Source organism: Oryctolagus cuniculus, chromosome 9 (genome assembly GCF_964237555.1).
Source record: "Oryctolagus cuniculus chromosome 9, mOryCun1.1, whole genome shotgun sequence".
In the NCBI taxonomy this organism is placed as follows: domain Eukaryota; kingdom Metazoa; phylum Chordata; class Mammalia; order Lagomorpha; family Leporidae; genus Oryctolagus; species Oryctolagus cuniculus.
The window spans coordinates 112,268,801-112,294,161 of NC_091440.1; the positions used below are offsets into that span (position 1 = coordinate 112,268,801).

General features: G+C 38.8%; 1 protein-coding gene across 24 annotated transcripts in view; it reads left to right on the top strand.

Moving 5' to 3' along the window:
- ATF7IP (activating transcription factor 7 interacting protein) overlaps window positions 1–25,361 on the top strand; it is a 136,479-nt gene that overhangs the window by 82,201 nt on the left and 28,917 nt on the right. For all 24 annotated transcript variants that reach the window (XM_008259601.4, XM_070049416.1, XM_051850274.2 and 21 more), the window contains 4 exons: window positions 15,912–15,985; window positions 16,524–16,612; window positions 18,845–19,483; window positions 23,512–23,576. In XM_008259601.4, the coding sequence (XP_008257823.2) occupies window positions 15,912–15,985; window positions 16,524–16,612; window positions 18,845–19,483; window positions 23,512–23,576 (867 nt within the window). The remainder of the gene's footprint in view (window positions 1–15,911; window positions 15,986–16,523; window positions 16,613–18,844; window positions 19,484–23,511; window positions 23,577–25,361) is intronic.

Sequence of the window (25,361 nt, forward strand, 5' to 3'; positions counted from 1 at the left end):
ATGTTGCAGGTCCCCTGAAATTTGTTTTCTTACTATTCACTTCTCTGTGCTATTTCTGGACCTGCATCTCTAGAACTAATTCGACCTTTTGTTATCACTTAACTGCTCTCATATTTCAGCATTTATATTTTGTGTTTCAGATTATGACATTCTTTTGAAAATCTTTATTTATTTGAGAACCAGAGACAATCAGATCTCCCATGCACTGGTTCACTCCTCAAAAGCAAGAACACCTGGACTGGGTGCCAATTCTTGGTCTCCCACATGGGTGTCAGATACTCAAGTATTTCTCCATGCCCTCCTGCCTTCCATGGTACACATTAGTAGGGAGCTGGAATCAAGAACGGAGCTAGATCTCAAATCCAGACACTGTGATGCACAATGCATTTGTACAAAATGGCATCATAATGGTTATAGAAAATATCATCCCTGATTAAGACATTCTTGAAGCTGTAATTTGTTACATTTTTAGAATCTGCTTTACCGTGTTTGTTTCTTTTTACATTTTTGCCATCGTCCTACTGTCATCTTTTCCCCTAAAGAATTTTAATATTTCACTGCTTTTGGTATTCCTATTCTCTTCCTTTCTTCCCTATGTACTCTGTTGTCTGTTACTGTAATATACAGAATTAGATTGTCAGTTTATTATTTTAAGCATTTTCAGGTTTTGTTTATGTTTTGCTTTGTTTATTATAGCATCCCCTAGTGGTAAAATGTTTACTTTTTTAAGATTTTTTCCTTTTTTATTTGAAAGGTAGAGATAGAGAGTGGGGGAGGGGGAGAGAGCAAGAGAGATCAATTGATCTTCCATCCACTGGTTCACTGGTCAAATGGATACAATGGCCATGGCTGGGCCTGGCTGGAGCTAGGAGTTAGGAGCTTCCTCTGGATCTCCTCCATGGGTGAAGGAGACCAAGCACTTTGTCCATCTTCCGCTGCTTTCCTATTTTCATTAGCAGGGAGCTGGATCAGACATAGAACAGCTATTAGGTGAATTGGCTTCCATATGGCATACGGACGCTGCAGGTAGAGGCTTAACCTTCTACACTGCAGTGCCAGCCCCTGGTAAAATGTTATATAACTGTAGTACAATATCAAAACCAAGAAAATGGTACGATGTTGTTAGGTAGTTTACATGCCTTATCAGCCAGCACCAGGTTGAACATGAATTAATTGTTTATGCATGTCCTTGCATGTTCTTTGCAGTTTGGTTTATATGTAGATATGTACCATCCACTGCATTCAAAATGTAGAACTGTTCTGTCTCCAGAATGGGAATCCATTGTGCCATCTGTTAATGATTTTGCCATCTGTTGATGGCTTTATCCTCCTTAGTTTGTTTTCTGTGTCACTTTTTAATCTTTTTCAGATTTTTTTTCTTGAGCAACAGTTGATTTTAATGTTTGTTTTATAAATACTGACCTCCCTACATTTTCATCCGATTATACTCAGATTTTTTCCATTGAAACTTCTTCAATGGTATGATTATCAGCTTCCAAACTGTACTTTAGATTTCTTTGTTATGCTTTTAAAACTGAGCTATTTTATTTCATATGTTTTTGTTTGAAACTGAGTATATACTTGTTCTTTTTTGAAAGGTGGGATAACTGTGGGGCAGGATCTTCCATTTACTGATCACTCACCAAATGTCTGCAACTACTGGGACTGTGCCAGGCCAAAGCCTGGGGTACAAAACTCCATCTGAATCTCCCACCAGGGTAGCAGGAATCCAGGTTCTTAGGCCATTACCTGCCGCCTTCCAAAGCATATTAGCAGGAAAAGGAGGGTAGTTGGGACTCTTAAATGGCAGGCCCTCTGAGAAGGGATGTAAATATCCCAAACGATAGTCTCATACTCTGTACACAGTGTCCACCCAGAAAGTTTTTACTTTGAGAAATTTATTTGCTGTGTGTGATCCTGGAGCTGTTTCTTTTGTGTTTCATACAATGTGGATTTCTACTTTTCCCTTTTTACATGCAGTCCAATGCGTACTTCTGAAATGTATTGCATGTTGAATTCTCAAAACTGCTTCCCAGTGCGTATTTATTTACTCAGAGGAACTAGGAGAAACTTTAAGGAATAAATAAGAAAATATTACAGTCCTCGAAAAGTTTCTGTTTTGGAAGCATAAAAGCAGTATTGGAAACAAGGAAAGATATTACTATCTTTCTTAGTGCTTAGTTTCCTAGTCCATAAAGATGGGGGTGATTGATTTCATTGGTTTCGGTGGGTGTTGCTCTAGAAAAATGTTACAGTGGTCTAGAATAGTTCAAGGTTTGTGCCTGCCTTCATTAGCTTGTGGTTACAGCCATCTTCCACCAATTCTTTTTTTTTTTTTTTTTTTTTAAGATTTATTTATTTATTTGAAAGGCAGAGGCAGAGAGAAGTTTTCCATCCGCTAGTTCATTCCCCAAATGTCTGCAGCTGCCAGAGATGCAGTGAACCGAAGCCAGGAGCCAGGAGCGTCTTCCTGGTCTCCCATGTGGGTGCAGGGCCCAAGCACTTGGGCCATCTTCTGCTTTCCCAGACCATAGCAGAGAGCTGGACTGGAAGTAGAGATGCCAGGTGGGATTCCTGGACTTTGTTGCTGCTGTTTCACAAGATCTTTTATTTCACCTTTGAGATTATAATGAATGTGGCCAAGTCACAGGTCAAGTCAGAAGTAGGTCAGAGAGTGTTCCCAAGCTGCTTTTGGTCACATCATTAAAATGACTGACTCCTAACAAGATGTGCAAAAATATAAACTGTAAATCAAAAGTACAAACGTTTTCCTTTTCAAAGTACTTTAAAAGAGAAAAAGCAGGGCCTGGCTCTAGGCATTGCAAATTCACATATAGGTCAGATGGTAGAGAGTGGTGTGGTCTGCAGGTGGCGCTGTCGGCGGAGGGTGGGCGGCTTCTGTGCTCCAAGGTGAGCACCTCCTATTTCGAGACAGGAAGTGGGGTGTGACAATGGCACAACGGCCATATTTGTTTGTTGGTTGAAGCTCACTTTCCCTCTTTGCCGACTGGCCGTCCTGGTCAGCTTCCTCTTCAGCCTAAACTCCATTTTCCTGTGGCTGTCCCGTTCTCATTTTCATCACCATTCTCTTCCTCTCCATCTCCCCCTTACTAAACCCTTCTCTTCCTCCTCCTCCTCGCCACCTTTTTCATCTACTTCATTGTCCACTTCCTGCTTCCTTTCTCCTCGTGGTTCCCGTCAGCAGTGGGCGTCTCTCAACTTCTTTCTCCTTGAAGCCCTCGGCTGGCGTCCAGGGCCGCGACTGGCGTCCAGGGCCGCGTCTGACGCGGTGGCGCACGCCGGCGGTGCTGGGCTGCAGATTTGAAAGCGAGCCAGAGTTCGGGGACTCGGGCCATAAAGCTGCCCGAGTCTGCGGTGTCAGCGTCAGCGTCGGTGTGTGCGTCGGCGGCGAGGAGCATGGAGCCGGAGCCGGAGCCGGAGCTGGAGCCAGGGACTGTGCCAAGACGGCTTTTCACAGCAGCCAGTGGGGACACTGTACAGTCTTTTTTTCTTCCTTTTTTGGGTTTACCTCTAAGTATTGTATTCTTTTTGACGTTTTCCTTTTCGTATTATTGCTAAGTGTATAGAGATGCAGCTGGTTTTTGCAGTTTGACTTTGTGTCTAGCAGCTTTGCCGAATTTGTTTATTCTGAGAATTTTTGGTGCCATCTCCAGAGTTTTCAGTACATAAGATGGTGTTGTTTGCAAACAGATAATTTTACCTCTGCCTTTCTGCTTTCCGTGCCGTGCGTTCTTCGTTGTTGCTTTATCGTTCTGGTAGGACCTCGAGTACTGGATTGAATGGAAACGGCGAGAGTGGGCATGGGTGTGTGTTCGTAATCTACGAGGATAAGATGTTCAGTTTGTCAACACTGAGTATGGTGTTAACTATGGCTTTTGATAGATGGCGTGTGTTAAATTGAGGTAGTTTTCTTCTATTCGTAGTTTGATAGCGTTCGTATCAGGAAGGGATGTTGAATTTTATGATTCCTCTTCTATGTCATTTGAGATAACCGTGAAGTTTTTTTTCCCCTTTCTACTAATGTTTTATGTTACGTTAATTGATCCTCATGCATTGAGCCATTCTTGCATTCCATGGTGTTATTCGTGGTTATAATCTTTTAATTTAATGTTAATTCTGCTTCTTTCTAATTACTTACGGATTTTCAATATATTTATTTTTTTAACAGGTAGAAATACCTTACATCCTTAGAACACTTCCCAGATAACCCAACAGCAGGTCTGGGCCTGGTTGTAGCCAGGAGCCAGAACTCCATCTGGGTTTCCCACCTGGATAGCAGGATCCCAAGCACTCCAACCACCTTCATTTGCTCTTCCCGGCACATTAGCAAGAAGCGGTATGGGAAGTGGAGATGTTAGGATGGAACCAGGGCTGATTTCAAATTCTGATGTTGCAGGTCCCCTGAAATTTGTTTTCTTACTATTCACTTCTCTGTGCTATTTCTGGACCTGCATCTCTAGAACTAATTCGACCTTTTGTTATCACTTAACTGCTCTCATATTTCAGCATTTATATTTTGTGTTTCAGATTATGACATTCTTTTGAAAATCTTTATTTATTTGAGAACCAGAGACAATCAGATCTCCCATGCACTGGTTCACTCCTCAAAAGCCAAGAACACCTGGACTGGGTGCCAATTCTTGGTCTCCCACATGGGTGTCAGATACTCAAGTATTTCTCCATGCCCTCCTGCCTTCCATGGTACACATTAGTAGGGAGCTGGAATCAAGAATGGAGCTAGATCTCAAATCCAGACACTGTGATGCACAATGCATTTGTACAAAATGGCATCATAATGGTTATAGAAAATATCATCCCTGATTAAGACATTCTTGAAGCTGTAATTTGTTACATTTTTAGAATCTGCTTTACCGTGTTTGTTTCTTTTTACATTTTTGCCATCGTCCTACTGTCATCTTTTCCCCTAAAGAATTTTAATATTTCACTGCTTTTGGTATTCCTATTCTCTTCCTTTCTTCCCTATGTACTCTGTTGTCTGTTACTGTAATATACAGAATTAGATTGCAGTTTATTATTTTAAGCATTTTCAGGTTTTGTTTATGTTTTGCTTTGTTTATTATAGCATCCCCTAGTGGTAAAATGTTTACTTTTTTAAGATTTTTTCCTTTTTTATTTGAAAGGTAGAGATAGAGAGTGGGGGAGGGGGAGAGAGCAAGAGAGATCAATTGATCTTCCATCCACTGGTTCACTCGTCAAATGGATACAATGGGCATGGCTGGGCCTGGCTGGAGCTAGGAGTTAGGAGCTTCCTCTGGATCTCCTCCATGGGTGAAGGAGACCAAGCACTTTGTCCATCTTCCGCTGCTTTCCTATTTTCATTAGCAGGGAGCTGGATCAGACATAGAACAGCTATTAGGTGAATTGGCTTCCATATGGCATACGGACGCTGCAGGTAGAGGCTTAACCTTCTACACTGCAGTGCCAGCCCCTGGTAAAATGTTATATAACTGTAGTACAATATCAAAACCAAGAAAATGGTACGATGTTGTTAGGTAGTTTACATGCCTTATCAGCCAGCACCAGGTTGAACATGAATTAATTGTTTATGCATGTCCTTGCATGTTCTTTGCAGTTTGGTTTATATGTAGATATGTACCATCCACTGCATTCAAAATGTAGAACTGTTCTGTCTCCAGAATGGGAATCCATTGTGCCATCTGTTAATGATTTTGCCATCTGTTGATGGCTTTATCCTCCTTAGTTTGTTTTCTGTGTCACTTTTTAATCTTTTTCAGATTTTTTTTCTTGAGCAACAGTTGATTTTAATGTTTGTTTTATAAATACTGACCTCCCTACATTTTCATCCGATTATACTCAGATTTTTTCCATTGAAACTTCTTCAATGGTATGATTATCAGCTTCCAAACTGTACTTTAGATTTCTTTGTTATGCTTTTAAAACTGAGCTATTTTATTTCATATGTTTTTGTTTGAAACTGAGTATATACTTGTTCTTTTTTGAAAGGTGGGATAACTGTGGGGCAGGATCTTCCATTTACTGATCACTCACCAAATGTCTGCAACTACTGGGACTGTGCCAGGCCAAAGCCTGGGGTACAAAACTCCATCTGAATCTCCCACCAGGGTAGCAGGAATCCAGGTTCTTAGGCCATTACCTGCCGCCTTCCAAAGCATATTAGCAGGAAAAGGAGGGTAGTTGGGACTCTTAAATGGCAGGCCCTCTGAGAAGGGATGTAAATATCCCAAACGATAGTCTCATACTCTGTACACAGTGTCCACCCAGAAAGTTTTTACTTTGAGAAATTTATTTGCTGTGTGTGATCCTGGAGCTGTTTCTTTTGTGTTTCATACAATGTGGATTTCTACTTTTCCCTTTTTACATGCAGTCCAATGCGTACTTCTGAAATGTATTGCATGTTGAATTCTCAAAACTGCTTCCCAGTGCGTATTTATTTACTCAGAGGAACTAGGAGAAACTTTAAGGAATAAATAAGAAAATATTACAGTCCTCGAAAAGTTTCTGTTTTGGAAGCATAAAAGCAGTATTGGAAACAAGGAAAGATATTACTATCTTTCTTAGTGCTTAGTTTCCTAGTCCATAAAGATGGGGGTGATTGATTTCATTGGTTTCGGTGGGTGTTGCTCTAGAAAAATGTTACAGTGGTCTAGAATAGTTCAAGGTTTGTGCCTGCCTTCATTAGCTTGTGGTTACAGCCATCTTCCACCAATTCTTTTTTTTTTTTTTTTTTTAAGATTTATTTATTTATTTGAAAGGCAGAGGCAGAGAGAAGTTTTCCATCCGCTAGTTCATTCCCCAAATGTCTGCAGCTGCCAGAGATGCAGTGAACCGAAGCCAGGAGCCAGGAGCGTCTTCCTGGTCTCCCATGTGGGTGCAGGGCCCAAGCACTTGGGCCATCTTCTGCTTTCCCAGACCATAGCAGAGAGCTGGACTGGAAGTAGAGATGCCAGGTGGGATTCCTGGACTTTGTTGCTGCTGTTTCACAAGATCTTTTATTTCACCTTTGAGATTATAATGAATGTGGCCAAGTCACAGGTCAAGTCAGAAGTAGGTCAGAGAGTGTTCCCAAGCTGCTTTTGGTCACATCATTAAAATGACTGACTCCTAACAAGATGTGCAAAAATATAAACTGTAAATCAAAAGTTCAAACGTTTTCCTTTTCAAAGTACTTTAAAAGAGAAAAAGCAGGGCCTGGCTCTAGGCATTGCAAATTCACATATAGGTCAGATGGTAGAGAGTGGTGTGGTCTGCAGGTGGCGCTGTCGGCGGAGGGTGGGCGGCTTCTGTGCTCCAAGGTGAGCACCTCCTATTTCGAGACAGGAAGTGGGGTGTGACAATGGCACAACGGCCATATTTGTTTGTTGGTTGAAGCTCACTTTCTCTCTTTGCCGACTGGCCGTCCTGGTCAGCTTCCTCTTCAGCCTAAACTCCATTTTCCTGTAGCTGTCCCGTTCTCATTTTCATCACCATTCTCTTCCTCTCCATCTCCCCCTTACTAAACCCTTCTCTTCCTCCTCCTCCTCGCCACCTTTTTCATCTACTTCATTGTCCACTTCCTGCTTCCTTTCTCCTCGTGGTTCCCGTCAGCAGTGGGCGTCTCTCAACTTCTTTCTCCTTGAAGCCCTCGGCTGGCGTCCAGGGCCGCGACTGGCGTCCAGGGCCGCGTCTGACGCGGTGGCGCACGCCGGCGGTGCTGGGCTGCAGATTTGAAAGCGAGCCAGAGTTCGGGGACTCGGGCCATAAAGCTGCCCGAGTCTGCGGTGTCAGCGTCAGCGTCGGTGTGTGCGTCGGCGGCGAGGAGCATGGAGCCGGAGCCGGAGCCGGAGCTGGAGCCAGGGACTGTGCCAAGACGGCTTTTCACAGCAGCCAGTGGGGACACTGTACAGTCTTTTTTTCTTCCTTTTTTGGGTTTACCTCTAAGTATTGTATTCTTTTTGACGTTTTCCTTTTCGTATTATTGCTAAGTGTATAGAGATGCAGCTGGTTTTTGCAGTTTGACTTTGTGTCTAGCAGCTTTGCCGAATTTGTTTATTCTGAGAATTTTTGGTGCCATCTCCAGAGTTTTCAGTACATAAGATGGTGTTGTTTGCAAACAGATAATTTTACCTCTGCCTTTCTGCTTTCCGTGCCGTGCGTTCTTCGTTGTTGCTTTATCGTTCTGGTAGGACCTCGAGTACTGGATTGAATGGAAACGGCGAGAGTGGGCATGGGTGTGTGTTCGTAATCTACGAGGATAAGATGTTCAGTTTGTCAACACTGAGTATGGTGTTAACTATGGCTTTTGATAGATGGCGTGTGTTAAATTGAGGTAGTTTTCTTCTATTCGTAGTTTGATAGCGTTCGTATCAGGAAGGGATGTTGAATTTTATGATTCCTCTTCTATGTCATTTGAGATAACCGTGAAGTTTTTTTTCCCCTTTCTACTAATGTTTTATGTTACGTTAATTGATCCTCATGCATTGAGCCATTCTTGCATTCCATGGTGTTATCCATTGTTATAATCTTTTAAATTCGCTTTAAATTCAGTTCATATTTTAAATTGAAATTATTTAAATTTTTTTTTGTTTATAAGGCAGGGAGAGAGAAGTACTTTCCATCCTCTTGTTTATTCCCCAGATGGCCCTACAGCAGGACTGGGTTATGTGGTCTCCAAGAGCCTGGGCTCAATTGTAGTCTCCCACTTGTGTGGCAGGGAGCCAGGCATCTGCCTTGTCATCATCTGTTTTCCCAAGCACACTTGCAGGATATTTGGATCAGAAGCAGAGCAGTGTAGACACAGCATCAGGTTCTGGCAGTGTAAGATGTGGCTCAACCAAGTTAGCACCATGCCAGTTATTACTGATTTTTAAATTAATATTTAGTGGGGATATTGGTAAGTGGTTTGTTTTCTTTTAGTGTGTTTATATGGCTTTGGTATTAGGGCAGTAATGGCTTCATAATCTGAGTTTTAAGTATGTCTTCCTCTATTTGTTAGAGGAGTTTGAAGAAGATTGGTGTACATTTTTTTTAAATGCTTTATTTGAAAGGCAGAGAGAGAAAGAGAAAGAGGTCTTCCTTCTGCTGGGTCACTCCCCAGTTGGCGGAGTGGCTGGAGCTGTGCTGATCAGAAGCCAGGAGCTTGGAGCTTCTTTCAGATTCCCATTCGGGTATAGAGACCTAAGTACTTGGGCCACCATCTATTGATTTACCAGGCCATTGCAGGGAGCTGGATCAGAAGTGGTGTAGCCAGGGCTTGAACCAGTGTGCACATGGGATGCTAGCACCGCAGGCGCTGCCTTTCCCTCTTGTGCCACAGTTTCAGGCCTTGTGTGCATTCTTTAATGTTTGGTAGAATTATCCAGTGAAGACATCTGTTTCTTGACTTTGTTTGCTGAAAGGGTTTTATTAATGAATAAATCTTATTTGTTACAGCTTCATTACTGTTTGTTTCTTTTTCATTCAGTCTTGATAGGTATATTTTTAGGAACTTAACACAATTTTAGTTTATCTGATTTGCTGGTATACAGTTGTTCATTGTAGTCTCTTAATTTTCCATTTCTGTGGCACTATTCTAATATCTTATTTTTCGTTTCTGATTTTATTTGTATCTTTTTTTAGTCTTGCTTAGTTTATAATTTTATGGATCCTTAATAAAACCAATTTTTAGTTTCATTGATTTTCTATTTTTCTGTTTTTGTGCTAACCTTCATCATTTTTTCCTGCTGCTGACTTTGGGTTTAGTTTGTTATTTTTCTACTTTTTTTTTTAAATATTTATTTATTTATTTGAAAAAGTTCCAGAAAGAGAGAGGGATAGAGAGCCATCTGCTGGTTCACTTCCCAGATGGCCTCAAAAGTCAAGGCTAGGCCAGGTTGAAGCCAGGAGCCAGGACCTTCTTCCAGATACCCATGTCAGTGTTGGGGACCCAAGTACTTGTGCCATCCTCTAATGAGCAGGGACCCTGGATTGGAAGTGGAACAGAAGGGACTGGAATGGGCGCGTATATGGTATGCTGAGGTCTCAAGAGGTGGCTGTGTGCTTACCTGTGAAGGCACAACACCAGCTTTTTTTCTAGTTCTTTGAAGTGTAATTTTGGGTTGTTGAGATTTTTTTCTCTTCTGTGGGAAGAATTTATTGCTTAAACTTGTACTGCTGCTTTTGCTTCCTGAGTTTTGGTTTGGTCTGTTTTCATTTTCATTTGTCTCAAGGTAGTATCTAATTGTGATTTTTCTTCTTAGGTCCATTGACTTTTTAAAGATCATGTTTAATTTCCATGTGTTTGTGACTTTTCCTGTTTTTCTTCTGTTGTTGGATTCATGTTTTTTCCATTTCTGTCAAAAACAATACTTGGGATGATTGAGTTTTCTTAAATTTTGTTATTTAACATGATCCATGGATAAGCATGTTCCATGAGCATTTGAGTAGAATGTGTTTTCTGTTCTTGTTTGTTAGAATGTTTTGTATATGTCTATTAGGTCCAATTTGCCTATAGTACTGTTTAAGTCCTTTGTTTCCTCATTGCTCTTCTGCTGAGTTCAGGGGGTGGGGAAAATCTGGCCTGTAAGGCCTGGGAAATCATTAGGTCTGTCCCTGCCAAGGCGACTACAGGCAGGACTCAAAATTCAGTAAATCTATACAGGCTAATTGTGAAGTTGATAATTTAATAAGGCCTGTGAATGATGTTACCAAGAACCAAAAGGCCCCTGGCACAAAAAAGTTTCCCTACCCTTCTAGTCGTTCTATCCAGTATTGAAAGTGGGACATTAAAATTTATTTTTGTGTTAATGTCTGTGTTTTCTTTCAGTACTTTCAGTGTTTGCTTAACATATTTAGGTCTCTGATGTTAGAGGCATATATATCTATTTGTTATATTCAGTGAATTGCTACTTTTATCATTGTGCAGGTATGTCCACCCATGCTTTCTTTTCATTACGAGTTGGGTAAAGGTGTCTTTTTCCATCCTTTAATTTTCAGCCTCTGTGTGTCTTTAGATTTGAAATTGAGTCTCTTTTAGACAACACGTACTTGGACCTTGTTCCTTTAATATACATCAAGCCACGGGTGGGTATTCAGCACAACAGTTAAGTCACTTAGAGAGCATGCATCACATATTGGAGTGTCTGGTTCTAGTCTTAACTCTTCTGCTTCCAGTGCGGCTTCCTGCTGGTGTACACCCTGGGAGGAAGCAGTACTTGAGTCCCTGACACATTCTCCTGGCTTTAGCCTGTTCCAACCCTAGTTGTAGCAGGTATTTGGGGAGTGAACTATTGGATGAACAGTCTCTCTCCTGTCTCTCTGCCTTTCTCTCTCTGTCCCTTTGCCTTTCAAATAAAATAATTAAATGTTTGTAAAATATGTTAAACCAGTCTATGTCTTTTGATTGAGAAGTTAAACCATTTGCATTTTAAATAATTACCAATTAGGGGAACTTAATAGTGCTGTTCTCTATGCTTTACGGCTTTTTCCCCCTTCATTTTTATTTCGTCTATTTTTTTCTTATCTTTTTGCAGTTTGTTTCTTTTATACCTACTTTTGTGTATTTTATGTTTTGTGTAGATACTTTTCTCTGTGATTCATGGGAAATACTTAAACATATTAAAGTTGTAACTGTCTACTTTAAACTGCTAGCAACTTTAATGACATAGGGGCTCTGTTGCTTCACTTCTCCTTCACCACAGCTTGATGTCATTAATGAAACATATTACATGTTTCGGTATCGTCTGTCCATTAATGTATTTTATGGCTTTTTTATGCATTTGTCTTTTAAATCCTATGCTAGCATTAAATATACTGCAACACTATAATACAGGATTCTGTTTTTGTCTCTTTATTTACTAGAGAGGTATATATGGTAGAACATCAGAAAGTTTGTGGAAAATAGCTGAACAACTGTGCATACATTTCCAGAATATTTTGCACCTAAATAGACTTATCTTTTAATTCCATTTCTTAAAAACTTTCTGAAGTACCTTCATATTTTTGTATGCTTTCATGGTGTTGCCTAGTGTTCTTTCATTTCCACTTGAAGGACTCTGTATTTCATGTAGGACTGGTCTAGTGGTGAAATCCTTCAGCTTTCGTTTATCCAAAGAAGTGTTCATTTATCTTTCATTTTTGAAGGTAGTATTTGTGATACAGTATTCTTGGTTGGCAGTTTTTGGCTTTCAGTATGGTGAATGTATCATCTCATGTCTTCATGCTTTCAAGGTTTCTGCCGAGAAATCTGCTCATAATCTTATGTGAATGGCCTTGTATGTTAAGAGTCACTTTTCTGTTTTCAAGATTAACTGTGATTCTCAACTGCTTGGTTATAATATATTTCAAGGTAGGCATTTTTGGACTAATCATAGTTGGCATCCTTTGAGCTTCTTGAATTTGTGTTTCCATTTCTTTTTTCCATTTTGGGAATTTTTCAAATTCTTTCTTGAAGTAAGCTTTGTTCTTCTTGCTCTGTCTCCTAATGCAGACATTGGTCTGCTTGCTGGTGTCCCCTAATTTGTTTAGGTGTTCTTGATTTCATTCTCTTTTCTCATTTTATTCTTCTGGCTTAGATATTTCAAGTGACTATCTTAACATTGCCAGTTTGTTCTTCTGCTTGATCCAGTCTATTGTTGATCCCCTATAATGAATTTTTCAATCTCCCTTCTGAAGAAATTTGTCTGTCTGTATCTGGAGTTCCCCCTGTTGTCTGTTTTTGATGTTGCAACCCCTGGTACTACAGCAAGCTATTATTTGACCATTGGTCCTCTATCTATGAGGCTCTGAAGCCACCATAGTGTGCCAGAGCCACAGTCATGGTTCATACTCCAAGTCTGGTACATGAATTGGGTGAAATAAAAACTAGTGCTTTGGGCATCCCCTTGAAAATTTGGATGCAAGTTTCAACCTTCTATTTCCTTTCTGATGTAGAGTTCTGGATTGTACTAGTCTGTGTTGGGAAATTGATGGGTTGTGGTAGGTAAGTGCAACACACTTTCCCACCATTTCAGTGTGCCTCTTGTGATCATGTGGGATACCACGACCTCTCAGTTAGTTTCTGGAATTCTCACAAAAGCAATCTGCTCTTTACCTTGTGAGGTTAATATCTATAGGGGAAGAGGATCTGGGTTCACTAGTCTGCCATGTTGCTGACCTTAGAATCCATCAGAAGAACTCCTTTGTGTGTTCTAAGTAATGATTTTATTTATTCTCTATGCTTTTTCTCTTTTTTCCCCTTAAAATGTTTTCTTTTAACCATTTTGATGTAATAATTTTCAAAGATCTGCTTGAAGATGCATGCATACTCTTCTCTCTCAATTTTTGAAAAACTTTTCCTATTGGGCATTATACTGTTCTTTTAATTCGCTTTTCTATGTATTTCACATGATTGCCTTTTTTAAGATTATTTATATGTTTATCTGAGAGACAGGGAGATATTGAGACAGAAAGCTCCCACTTCTTGGTCTACTGCCCAAATTCCCACAGTGGCTGGAACTGAAGGACTGAAGGTAGAAGCCGGCAACTCAATCCAGGTTTCCCACATGGGTGATGGGAACCTAGCCACTTGAGCCATCTCCATTCCCTCCCAGGGTCTGCATCATCAGGAAACTAGAGTCAGGAGTTTGAGCTGGGTTTCAAACCCAGTTACTCCAGCATGAGACTTGAGTTTCTGAACCACTAGCCTAAGTACTTGCCTAACTTGTTATCGTCTTGACAGGATTTTAAGTACTTTTATAGTAGATGATCTTAATTCTACCTTTTGTGGTCTATACACATGCCTAATGCAACACTATACTAGAAGGGGTTGAAATTATTTTATTTTATCAAAAGTAGCGAGATGTATTTGTTGTTAAGAGTAATTAGTAGCATCTGCTTAATATAATTCTAAGCACTTACTACCTTTGGTTTATTAGGTATTGTCCTTATAATCAATTTAGTTTTCTGTGGATCTACTAATACTTATTTTAAGAATTGAGTGATAGTGGAGGCTTAAATGATAGAGGCCTAAACAGTGATAATTAAATATGTAGGTATTAGAATTCCATTTTGTGCTGTGGGGGTTGGAAACATTGTGGTACAGCTGGTTAACCTGCTACTTGGACTCCCACAACCTATATCAGAGGGCTGGATTATATCTTGGCTGCTTTGCTTCTGATCCAGTCCCTTATGAATGTGCCTGAGAAGCAGCAGACAATGGTTCAAGCACTTGCATTCCTGCTACCTGTCTGTGAGATCTGGATGGAGTTGGCTTCTCATTTCAGCCTCACCCAGCCCTAGCTGTTGCGACCATGTGGGGAGTAAACCAGCAGAAGGAAGATTCATTCTCTCTCTGTCTGCCTTTCAAATAATTTTTGAAAAGCTGCCACTCGGCATGTCTGCATCTCATATTGGAGTGGCTAGGATCGAGTCCCACCTATGCTTCTGATTCAGCTTTCTACTGATGCAAACCCTGGAAGATAGCAGATGTTAACTCAAGTGTTTCGGTCCCTGCTATGCATGGGGGAGACCTGGGTGGAGTCCCTGGTTCCAGCTTGGCACAGCCCTTGGTGTTGTAGGCATTTGGAGAGTTATCCAGTAGTTGAAAGATACTTTTCTCTAATTCACTCAGTCATTCTGCTTTTCAAGTAAATAACCCTAAAAAAAACTGTGATGAAACATACGTAAGAGTTATCATTTAGTCCCTGATTTGAGGTGGAAAAGACTAAGTGGTTAAGGAAGCTTAGAATTCTTAAATCATTTTATGAAATTACTAAGCTGCATGAGTAGCAAATAGTAATTTTTATTTTTTTTAAGATTTTTTTTTTTTATTTGAAAGGCAGAGTTACAGAGAGGCAGATGCAGAGAGAGAGAGAGGTCTTCCATCTGCTGGTTCACTTCCCAAGTGGCCACAACAGCTGGAGCTGGGTCCATCCCAAGCCAGAAGCCAGGAGCTTCTTCCAGGTCTCCCACTCGGGTGCGAGGGCCCAAAGACTTGGGCCATCTTGTACTGCTTTCCTAGGCCATAGCAGAGAGCTGGATTGGAAGTGAAGCAGCCGGGTCTCGAACCAGCGCCAATATGGGATGCCGGCACTGAGGCAACAGCTTTACCTGCTATGCCACACAGCGCCAGCCACAGTAATTATTTTTAAAATAGAAATGCTAATACAGACTTGAAAATTTTGATTTGTGATATTGGATATACCTACTTTGTTTGTTGAATTTCTTTTTCTGTGTTTTTTTTTTTTAATTAAGATTTATTTTATTTATTTGAATGGCAAATGCCGTTACAGAAAAAGGGAGAGACAGAAAGGTCTTCTATCCACTGGTTCATTCCCCAAGTGGCTGCAGCGGCCACGGCTGGGCCAAGCAGAAGCCAGGAGCTCATCCAGGTCTCCCACGTGGGTGTAGGGGCCCAAGCACTCGGGTTGTCCTAGACTGCTTTCTCAGGCACATTAGCATGGAGCTGGATTGAAGTGGAACATCTGAGACTCAAACTGGTGCTCATATGGAATGCCAGTAACCTATTAAGCCATAACGCTGACCGCTTGTTTGTTGAATTTCTGGTGCTGGTATAATGGTTACTATGGCTTCTCTGGCTATTTATTGTATGAGTAAGTCTAGTTATTCATTTTGTTAATGTTCATTGAACCCTTAGAGCATGTGAGCCATTTTCACTTTCTGTATTTTATTTGATCTTCAAAAGAACACTGATTGGGAATTACTATACTGGTCTTTCAAGTGTTGAGCAGTTATCTTTAATAGAGTTCATTGTTTGCTTAAGATGCAGGTAACAAATACCAGTGTCTCTTTTCAGTTTCTCATCTCAAATAGTTATGTTATTGTTTTACAGAAGGTAACAGATCATGTATTGACAGAGTATTTAAAGGTCTAATTTTTTTTAAAGGTTCCCTGTATATTGGGTTTTAGTTTTACCTTGTATTTCCCCCTTCCAGAATCCACCAAATCCACCTGTGTCACCAGGAAAGTCTACAAATGATGTCAACAGCAATAATAATATGCCCTACAGGTGAGAATTATGAATAGTACATCCGGTTGTTAAATATCAGAACAAGGGTGTTTATTTTGTAGAAAAATCTTAGAATATATTTCTGTAGAAATAAATGTTTGATATACTGGATTGAGTATGTTTACTTTTTCTGATTTGTTATTTTTATCTTGATACTACTTTTGTTCATGTTAATACTCATTTTGTTAATTTGTTATAAGGCTTTCTTCATCCATTATGTATTCTTTTACTACTTGTCATAAATAGTATTCTCTTAAGTAGTTGAGAAATGCTTTATTGAAGGATAAGAAAGACTGTGTGTGTGTGTGTGTGTAAAAGACCTATATTTGTTCTTTTGGTTAAGTATTGATAATGTTAGAATGTAAGAGCAAGACTCTTCCCTGATAGCCTAACCCAAGCACTTAAAATTTTTGTCTGTGTGCTAACTATGCACACATTACACTGGTTTGTGGTTTTAAGAGTCACTACATTTTCTGTACATCAATTAGTGTCTTGATGAATGCCATATATGTTGACTTATTGTGTCTGTATTTCAAAGGAATGCAAGCACAGTAAGACAGATGCTGGAATCCAAAAGAAATGCAAGTGAGAGTACACCACCATCTTTTCAAACTCCTGTAAATACAGGTAACATTTCCTAACACTGAAATACATTTTGTTAGGTGGTGAAGGTTTTCATTATTTTACATGCGTTTGAGGTTGAAATGACTAAAGAATGGGGCACATTAGTCTTAAGTACAACATTTTTAAAATTCAGAATCACAGAGAAGTATGTGGCATTCACATATCTCTAGTGTGGTAGTACATTCAAATTTTCTGGTCTTTTGATGCCTTCGTAATCTTAACAAATTATTAATTATGAAGAAAATGGTTTATGTGGGGTTATTATACCAGTTGACATTTACTATTAGTTGAAATTTAATAGACATTAAAACAAAATTCTGGAGTGTTTATTCATTTAAAAATAGTAAACCCAAAATTTGTAATGCTGAGAAAATTTTCATGAAAAATCATAATTTTTCAATAAAAAATACTGATATGAAAGTATCATTGTTGTATATTCACATATCTTTAATGTTTGGTTTGGTATATTAAAACAGCTGAAGATAACTGGATTCTCAGCTCTGTACTTGCTTTCAGTCTGTTCTGGTGTATTGGTTTGGTTGAAGTGTTTGAAAGAAATGCAGTCTCCTGTAAAGCAAAGCCACTAAGGAAGTTCATGGAAAATGCATGTTATGAAAAATGTGTATATGGATCTCAGATTTTTTTAAACCATGCTAAACTTACCTTTTAATTCAGTTACTCCATGGGCTTTTTAAAGTAGCTGCATATGTAGATGTAAAAGGTCTAGCCCATTTAGCTAATTGTAGATATTCTTTGGTACAGGCAAGTACTAGTTTTTTTAAGGTTTGTGCAGAGTGGTCCCATCACACTGTAATGGAACTGAAAAGTTGCTAACAACTCTGGAGATGGAATAGTTGTTGTAATATCATAGTGGAAAACATTGCTCACATGTTTGGTGTTGCTGGCATAAGCACACTTTGCTGCCAGTCATATTAACGTATATCACAAATGATTATTCACAGCACATAATACTTGATGAGAATAAGTGAACTATGTTACTGATTTATGATTATGTTATATTTATACTTTTAGAGTGTAAACATAAAAAAGAAAGTTTGCTGTAAAATAGTATGCCATGTTATGCCAGCAGCAGCCTCATACTTCTCATGTTTACTTAGTTTCTTGATTGCCTCAAGAGGCCAGTCAAGTGATTGGTCTTGACCTTATAGGTTTAATTACATTCTTTGATGTTCATACAACAGTGACATCTGTTTCCCCATCATTAAACAGTGTATGACTTTTTAGGAGAAAACATAGTATACAGAGGGTTCTAAACCATGTATGTTTCATGCATCCTCTGGGTTCTTTGCAGTGTCCCCCACAGATGAGGCGGGGAGACTGTTGTGCTAAGTAAGGCATTAGAAGTTTTACTCACCATTGCTTTTGCTCCATCAATGCAAGTGAACACACTGTGAATACGTCAGATATTTTCTTCTTATTCTCATTATTATTATCATGAAAATAGTTTTGGCATTGCTGAGTCCCTGAATGGTTTCAGGAAACCCCTGTACTACACTTTAATAATTGCTGCTTTTAGTGTAGCTGATTTTGAGAAGATTTTAAAATCAATAAAAAATAACCTTAATCCTATTTTAAACCCATTCCAAGGAGAATAAACACAAGTAGTTACATCAGAATTACTGTAAAACTCTAGTGGCCACAATTTTTATCTTTTCTGCACTTTGGTATATACTGTCTTCTTAATTTATCTTCCATCCTTGTTCAGTGCTGTTTTCTGTGTTGTACATTGTCAGAAGAGAGAGCTTTCCTTCATTAGTTGAGGGAATTCAATAAAACTTGGTCCACAAATACAGGTTTCTCATGATCCAAATTAAAAAATATAATGACAGAGTTTACCTATTATCTGTTGACGGTCCTGACTCTTTCTGGGTTTACTATTTGCATTTATGTATTGCTGGTATTTACAGCATTCATAGTATTTTTTACAGTTATTTTTTTTAATGTACATTTTTACTTAGTTATTTTGCTAATTACTTTGAAATGGTAAATTTCAGACTTTTGATGTTGAGATATAAATCATAAATTATATACTGTTTTCATGATATACCCAATATATATTCAGAATACTTCTAAGAATTTCCAGAATTTAAATTTAGAAAAATTTCATTATGAAAAACTATACCCAACACAGTATGTTGGATTTGTATGTATTATATTGTCTTAGCTAATAAATTAAGGTAGCTCTTTAAATATAGACTTCATTTTCTTTTGTAGTATCTTCAACCAACCTTGTCACTCCACCAACAGTTGTCAATAGTCAACCTAAATTGCAGACTCCAGCAACTTCGGGTTCTCTGACACCAGCTTCAGTTCTTCCTGCACCCAACACAGCTACAGTTGTTGCTTCTACTCAGGTGCCTAGTGGAAATCCCCAGCCTACAATCTCATTACAATCTTTGCCAGTGATTTTGCATGTTCCTGTTGCGGTGTCCTCCCAGCCTCAGCTCCTGCAGAGCCATCCAGGGACTTTGGTGACCAATCAACCATCTGGCAACGTTGAATTTATATCTGTGCAGAGCCCACCTGCTGTTAGTGGTCTTACCAAAAATTCAGTATCCTTGCCATCCTTGCCAAATCCCACAAAACCAAACAGTGCTCCGTCTGTACCCAGTCCTAGTATTCAAAGGAACTCTCCTGCCAGTGCGGCACCATTAGGAACAACGCTTGCTGTGCAGGCTGTGCCAACAGCACACTCTATTGTACAAGCCACAAGGACTTCATTGCCCACTGTAGGACCATCAGGACTTTATAGTTCATCCAGTAATCGAGGTCCTATACAAATGAAAATTCCAATCTCAGCTTTTAATACTTCATCTCCTGCAGAACAGAGTGGCACTACTACCCCAAGAGTTGGTAAGTCACTGTGTAAAAATACAAGTATGTTAATGATATTTAGATGACTCAACTTTTGGATGTGGCTAGGATTATTGGAAAAACAGAGTAAAAATAGAATTTCTTTTAGATTTTTTAGTAAATTTTCTAGCTAAGTAAGAAAAATAGTTGTTAAAATGGGATTTGAGAATGTTTGAGAAGCCACCATTTATATATATTCTTTCAGTAATTTTCCTAGTTTTGTTGAATTTTCAACTTAGGCTTTAGACCCAGCATAATGAATTATTTTAATGATTCATTTGCCAGGCTATATATAATACAAAGTGTATAAATGACATAAGGTATGTTTGTAAGAGAACAATAAAAGCCACCTACCCTCCCTGCTCATTTGGTAAAATTCTTTTTGTACTTACAACTTCCAATTACAGCAGTTTCAAGCAAGGGTCTTACCTCTGTTATTTAGTATAAAATGTTTTGATACCTTTTTGTTTTTTCTAGGCCCTTTATGTATATACATACACACAGAAATTGATATGTGTGTGTGTATGTGTTGGTTTTTTTTGTTTGTTTTTTGAGAGACATAGAACCAGAGAACTCCCATGAACTGATTCATTGCCAAATGCCTATAGTTGGCCCCAGAGACAGGATCTGGGAACTAAATTCAGTTCTTCCATGTGAGTGGCAGGGACCAAATACCTGAACTATCACTTGCTGCCTCCCAGGGTCTGTATCTGGGGAAAGGTGGGATTGGGAGCCAGAGCCAGGAATCAAACCCAGGCATTCCCATGTGAGACATGTACATCCTAACTGCTAAACCAAATGTCCACCTTTCTTATGACATATTATATGGTTTTGTTTGGATTTTACTGAGAAGTATTGCAAAAAGAGAAATTGAGTATATGTGTATTTAAACTTTGAGAACTCCATGTCCTTCTTGTTCCTAGAAATCCTACATTTTGTATGCATTTTAGCTTGGTTATTATTTTTTACTTTAGTACATTTACCCCCACTACTTTTGGAAAGATAACCAAGAATGATTGACATACATATTGTGACATCATTATACCATTGTACTTATTGATGTAGAAAGTGACATTAAAGTATGAGACATAGTGCATAACTACTTACATCAGTTAGAAACACAACCCTGCTTATCATGAAACCATTAGTATTATATTTACCCACTAAGTGGATTTTCTTATATAAAATAGTGATGTTGTTTCACAGAATTATTAAAGTATGTGGCAGGTCAAATGTTTTTTAAAAAATCCTGTTTTTAAGAGATTTTTGTGACGTACTTTTATTTTTTTTTTTTAAGATTTATTTATTTACTTGAAAGAGTTACACAGAGAAAGGAGGAGAAGCAGATCTATCTGCTGATTCACTCCCTGGATGGCCTCAACGGCTGGAAATGTGCCGATCCAAAGCCAGGAGCTTTTTCCAGGTCTCCCACACGAGTGTAGAGGCCCAAGGAATTGGGCCATCATCTACTGCTTTCCCAGGCTGTAGCAGAGAGCTGGATCGAAAGTGGAACAGCCAGGACTCGAACCGGCACCTATATTGGATGCCAACACTTCAGGCGGCAGCTTTACCCACTATGCCACAGCACTGGCCCCAGGTCAAAATTAATACTGGACTAAAGCTGAATATTACCCTCATACATCTGGCATAGGACAGTAAACTGACATTCTATGTGAAAATGAAATCATTGAGACCGACATTATGGCATACCAGGTAAAGCCACTGCCTCTGATGCTAGCATCCCAAAGGGTGCCAGTTGGAAACCTCACTACTTCATTTCCAATCCAGCTTCCTGAAAATGCGCCCGAGAAAGCAGCAGAATACACAGCCCAAGTGCTTGTGCCTCTGCACCCGTGTACATGGGAGATCTAGAAGAACCTCCTCACTCCTGTTTGGCCTGGCCCATCCCTGGCTGTTGTGGCCATGTGGGGAGTGACTCAGTAGTTGCAAGACACTCTGTGTGTGTTTGTGTGTGTGTGTGTGTGTGGGTGTAATTATGGGGCTGGTGTTGTGGCAGGGTGAGTTAGGCCGCCATCTGTGACGCCAGCATCCCATCTGGACACTAGTTCAAGACCTGGCTGCTTACTTCCAACCAGCTCCCTGGTAATGCACCTGGAAAAGCAGCGGAAAATGGCCCAATTGTTTGGGCCCCTGCCACTCACATAGAGACCCAGATGAAGTTCCTGGCTCCTGGCTTTGGCCCAGCCATTGTAGCCATTTGGGGAGCAAACCAACAGATGGAAGATCCTTCTCTCTGTGTCTTCTTCTCTCTCTGTGTAACTCTATCTTTCCAGTAAATAAAATGAATCTTAAAATGCAGTACTTACATATATATATATATTTACATGTGTGTATATATATATATATATATATATAAAGTACTTAATAGTACTTATATTAAATGTTTGCATAGTTCAGACAATGTTTCTTAGCATTATATGCCTCCAGGTTGTTAGACACTCTTTCATGATGCAACACTAATGCCTACTTTTAATTGAGGTTAGTAGACAAGATTTTTGGAGGATACTTCATTTCGATCTAATTTCTTTTTCTTATAATTCTAAAAGTAACTTTCACAATGTAATGATTTATGATGGACATCGTTTTATGTGACTTGCGGTATTGTTTTATTTCATGGTTATCTCATGAGATCTACTCCTAAATATAAAACTTTACTGAAATATTAAGATCTTTATTTCATGTCCCTTGAATGCTTACCTTCATTTGAAAATGAATTTAGTTATTAACAGTAATTGTGAATGACAAGTTTTGTATGTTGTTTTCATAATGTTATTTAGATTGAAGCCTATAAAAATATACATTCTTTGATTATGCATAATTTAAGGAGAACCATAAATGACATTAATGTAGGCATTTGTTCAGTCAGCCCAAAACCTGAGCTGAAACCAAACCAGAAGATTTGGGTGAATATGAAAATTGAGGGGCCGGTGCTGTGGCACAGTAGTTTAATCCTCTAGCTGTGGCGCCAGCATCCCATATGGGTGCCGGTTCTAGTCCTGGCTGCTCCTCATCCAATCCAGCTCTCTGCTGTGGCTTGGGAAAGAAGTAGAAGATGGCCCAAGTGCTTAGGCCCCTGCACCAGCCTGGGAGACCAGGAAGAAGCACCTGGCTCCTAGCTTCAGATGGGCACAGCTCTGGCTGTTGTAGCCATCTGGGGGAGTGAACCAATGGAAGGAAGACCTTTCTCTCTTGTCTCTCCCTCTCACTGTCTGTAACTCTACCTGTCAAATAAATAAGTAAAATCTTTTAAAAAAGAGAAGAAAATTGAAGCCAAACTTAAATACATCTCTACTTATGTAATAAATTATATAATTTAAAACTTCATGAAGGGGCTGGCGCTGTGGTGTAGCTGGTAAAGCCAATGCCTACAGTGCTGGCATTCCATATGGGTGCTGGTTCAAGTCCCAGCTGCTCCATTTCTGATCCAGCTTTCTGCTATGGCTTGGGAAAGCAGTAGAAGGTGCCGCAAGTCCTTGGGCCCCTGCACCCATGTTGTAGACCCAAAAGAAGCTCCAGGCTCCTGGCTTTGGATTGGTGCAACTCTGGCCATTACGGCCACCTGAGGAGTGTACCAGCAGATGGAAGACTGCTCTCTTTCTCTTCCTCTGCCACTCTGTAACTCTGCCTTTCAAATAAATAAAATAAATCTTTTTTAAAAATTTTATAAATAAAAAACTTTATGAATCTTATATAGGTATTAGTCACTTGAAAAGGTATGCTAGATGACTGACTACGTGTCATTTGTATGTATTTTTTTGATAGTGATAATTCAGGATAACGTCATAGATTTCAAGTCAGTATTTTCTGTTTATCATAAAATAAATCTCCTAGAGCTGCTTGGAAGCTTAGAGCTCAAATTTATACCTAATTTCATTCATTCATGTCTGTCTTGTTCTGAAATCTTGCTGATAACAGAAATATACCTCTATAAAGCAATCTTGTTGCATGTAAAGCAAAATTTTTAATTTGTAGAAGTTTATAAAATGACTTTTTTTTTAACTTCTCAGAAAACCAGACAAACAAAACAATAGAAGCTTCTGTTAATAAGAAGGCAGCTGATAGCACATCACAGGTAAGATTTTCCCTTCTACTTCAAAGTAAAATTTTAAGTACAACCCACAAGAAAATGGATTTCCATCAATATCCCTTGATACAATGAAAATTATTATAAGTCTGTTTCTTACAGCTGTCCCTTTTTTTGTACTTCTTTGTAATGTTTGACAACAGCTCAGTTGTTTTGCTTTAGCAGTTCTCTTAGATACTAGTTTCATGTATTAACTGATTTGATTATTTGCTTAAAGGTGCAGACATTCGCCTTCATACACTGCAGTGTTTCATATGCCTCAAGAAAACACTTATAATTTCTTCCAGGCCCATCTTTTTGAGAGGTCTTACTGGCTTACTCTAACCTTATACCTGCCATCTGCTCCTCCCACCATCACCATTTCATCTCCCTCAATGTTATTTGGAAATATCTTGGGGAAGCAAGTCTTTGTCTTTCTGATAGCTTATTAGCACTTCGCCAGTTTTGGTAATTTTTCATGTTAAAATCTTAATTACCCAGTAATGTAGTTACTACTACTTTCCTCTGTTAAGTCTTCTTCCTAGTTCTTCTGCACCACTTTTTGGTTTAATTGATTCATAGCAAAGTAATTAGGTGGTTGATAGTTGTATTCTCTTCCCTTTTAAACAGTGTAAGAAAACTCATATTATTCCTAGAAAAAACAAACAGTCTTGAGCATGTCATGCTAAGATAAGTGATAGGAATTCATAAAACAAGGGAATAATGATGTTAGTAATCATAGTTATGACTTTTTTCCTTTAAAAATGAAAGGTTTTTGACCCAAGCTAGATACCCTGATTTGATGGTTTGTATTGTAGACCAAAAAAGCTAATAAGAATTTTTATTTCTTACAAACTTAAGCTGTTTTTGTGTAATATTAAAAGTCAGAATTGTATAAAACTATATAAAATACTTACTCTAGAAGACAGGTGATACAGAAATGTTTGCATATTCCGTGACTTCTAAATGACACTTATTAGGAAATCTGTCTGTACTTTATAAAGGAAACCTCATAAAACTAAAGAAAGAATTTATAAACATCTTTAAGTAAATTTTTTTAGTTGGTTTGATAACCTGAGTAATATTTTCAAGACAGGAAACTGGACAGTCTAATGCTAGCTCCCTATTCTATAAATTGTGGTTCTTCAAAAGGTGTACTAATATGCTAACTACTGGCCGCACTGAGATGTTAAATTACAAATTCAGTTCGTCAGCTGCAGTCACTGTGTTTTCAAGGGTCAATAGCTGTCTGTTGCTGGTGACTCCAGTACAGGACAACATAAATATAAATATTTGCAGTGCACTGTCTAAAGTTCTTTGCTGAAATATAGTGTATGTAATATCATAAACCTTTAAGTGAAATTAAAACTGCTATAGTCTTTAAGTTCAAGATGAATAAATAAGACAATGCAAAGCACAATTATACCTAACTTCTTACTGTAGTTTAGAAAGTTGTACGTATTTACATTTCACAGATTTTTAAGATCAAAAATATTTTACTTGACATTCTATACAAGAGAAATATTTGAAGAAACAACTTGTATCAGTCAGTCCAAGAAATGTTTGAAAATCCAAAAGATATGTGAGACTGGAATTAATTTTATCAGCTAGCAAAGAGATTGTAGAACCAAATATTAAGTTCACAGTAGATACTTTAGTGGACCAGTAGTACAGGGAACCTTTTTTTCCTGCCACAGGCCACTTGGGTATTTACAACATTACTCACAGGCCACATGTAATTATCAACATAAAAATTACCTGTTATAGATTTATCGACAAATTCTACCTGTGATT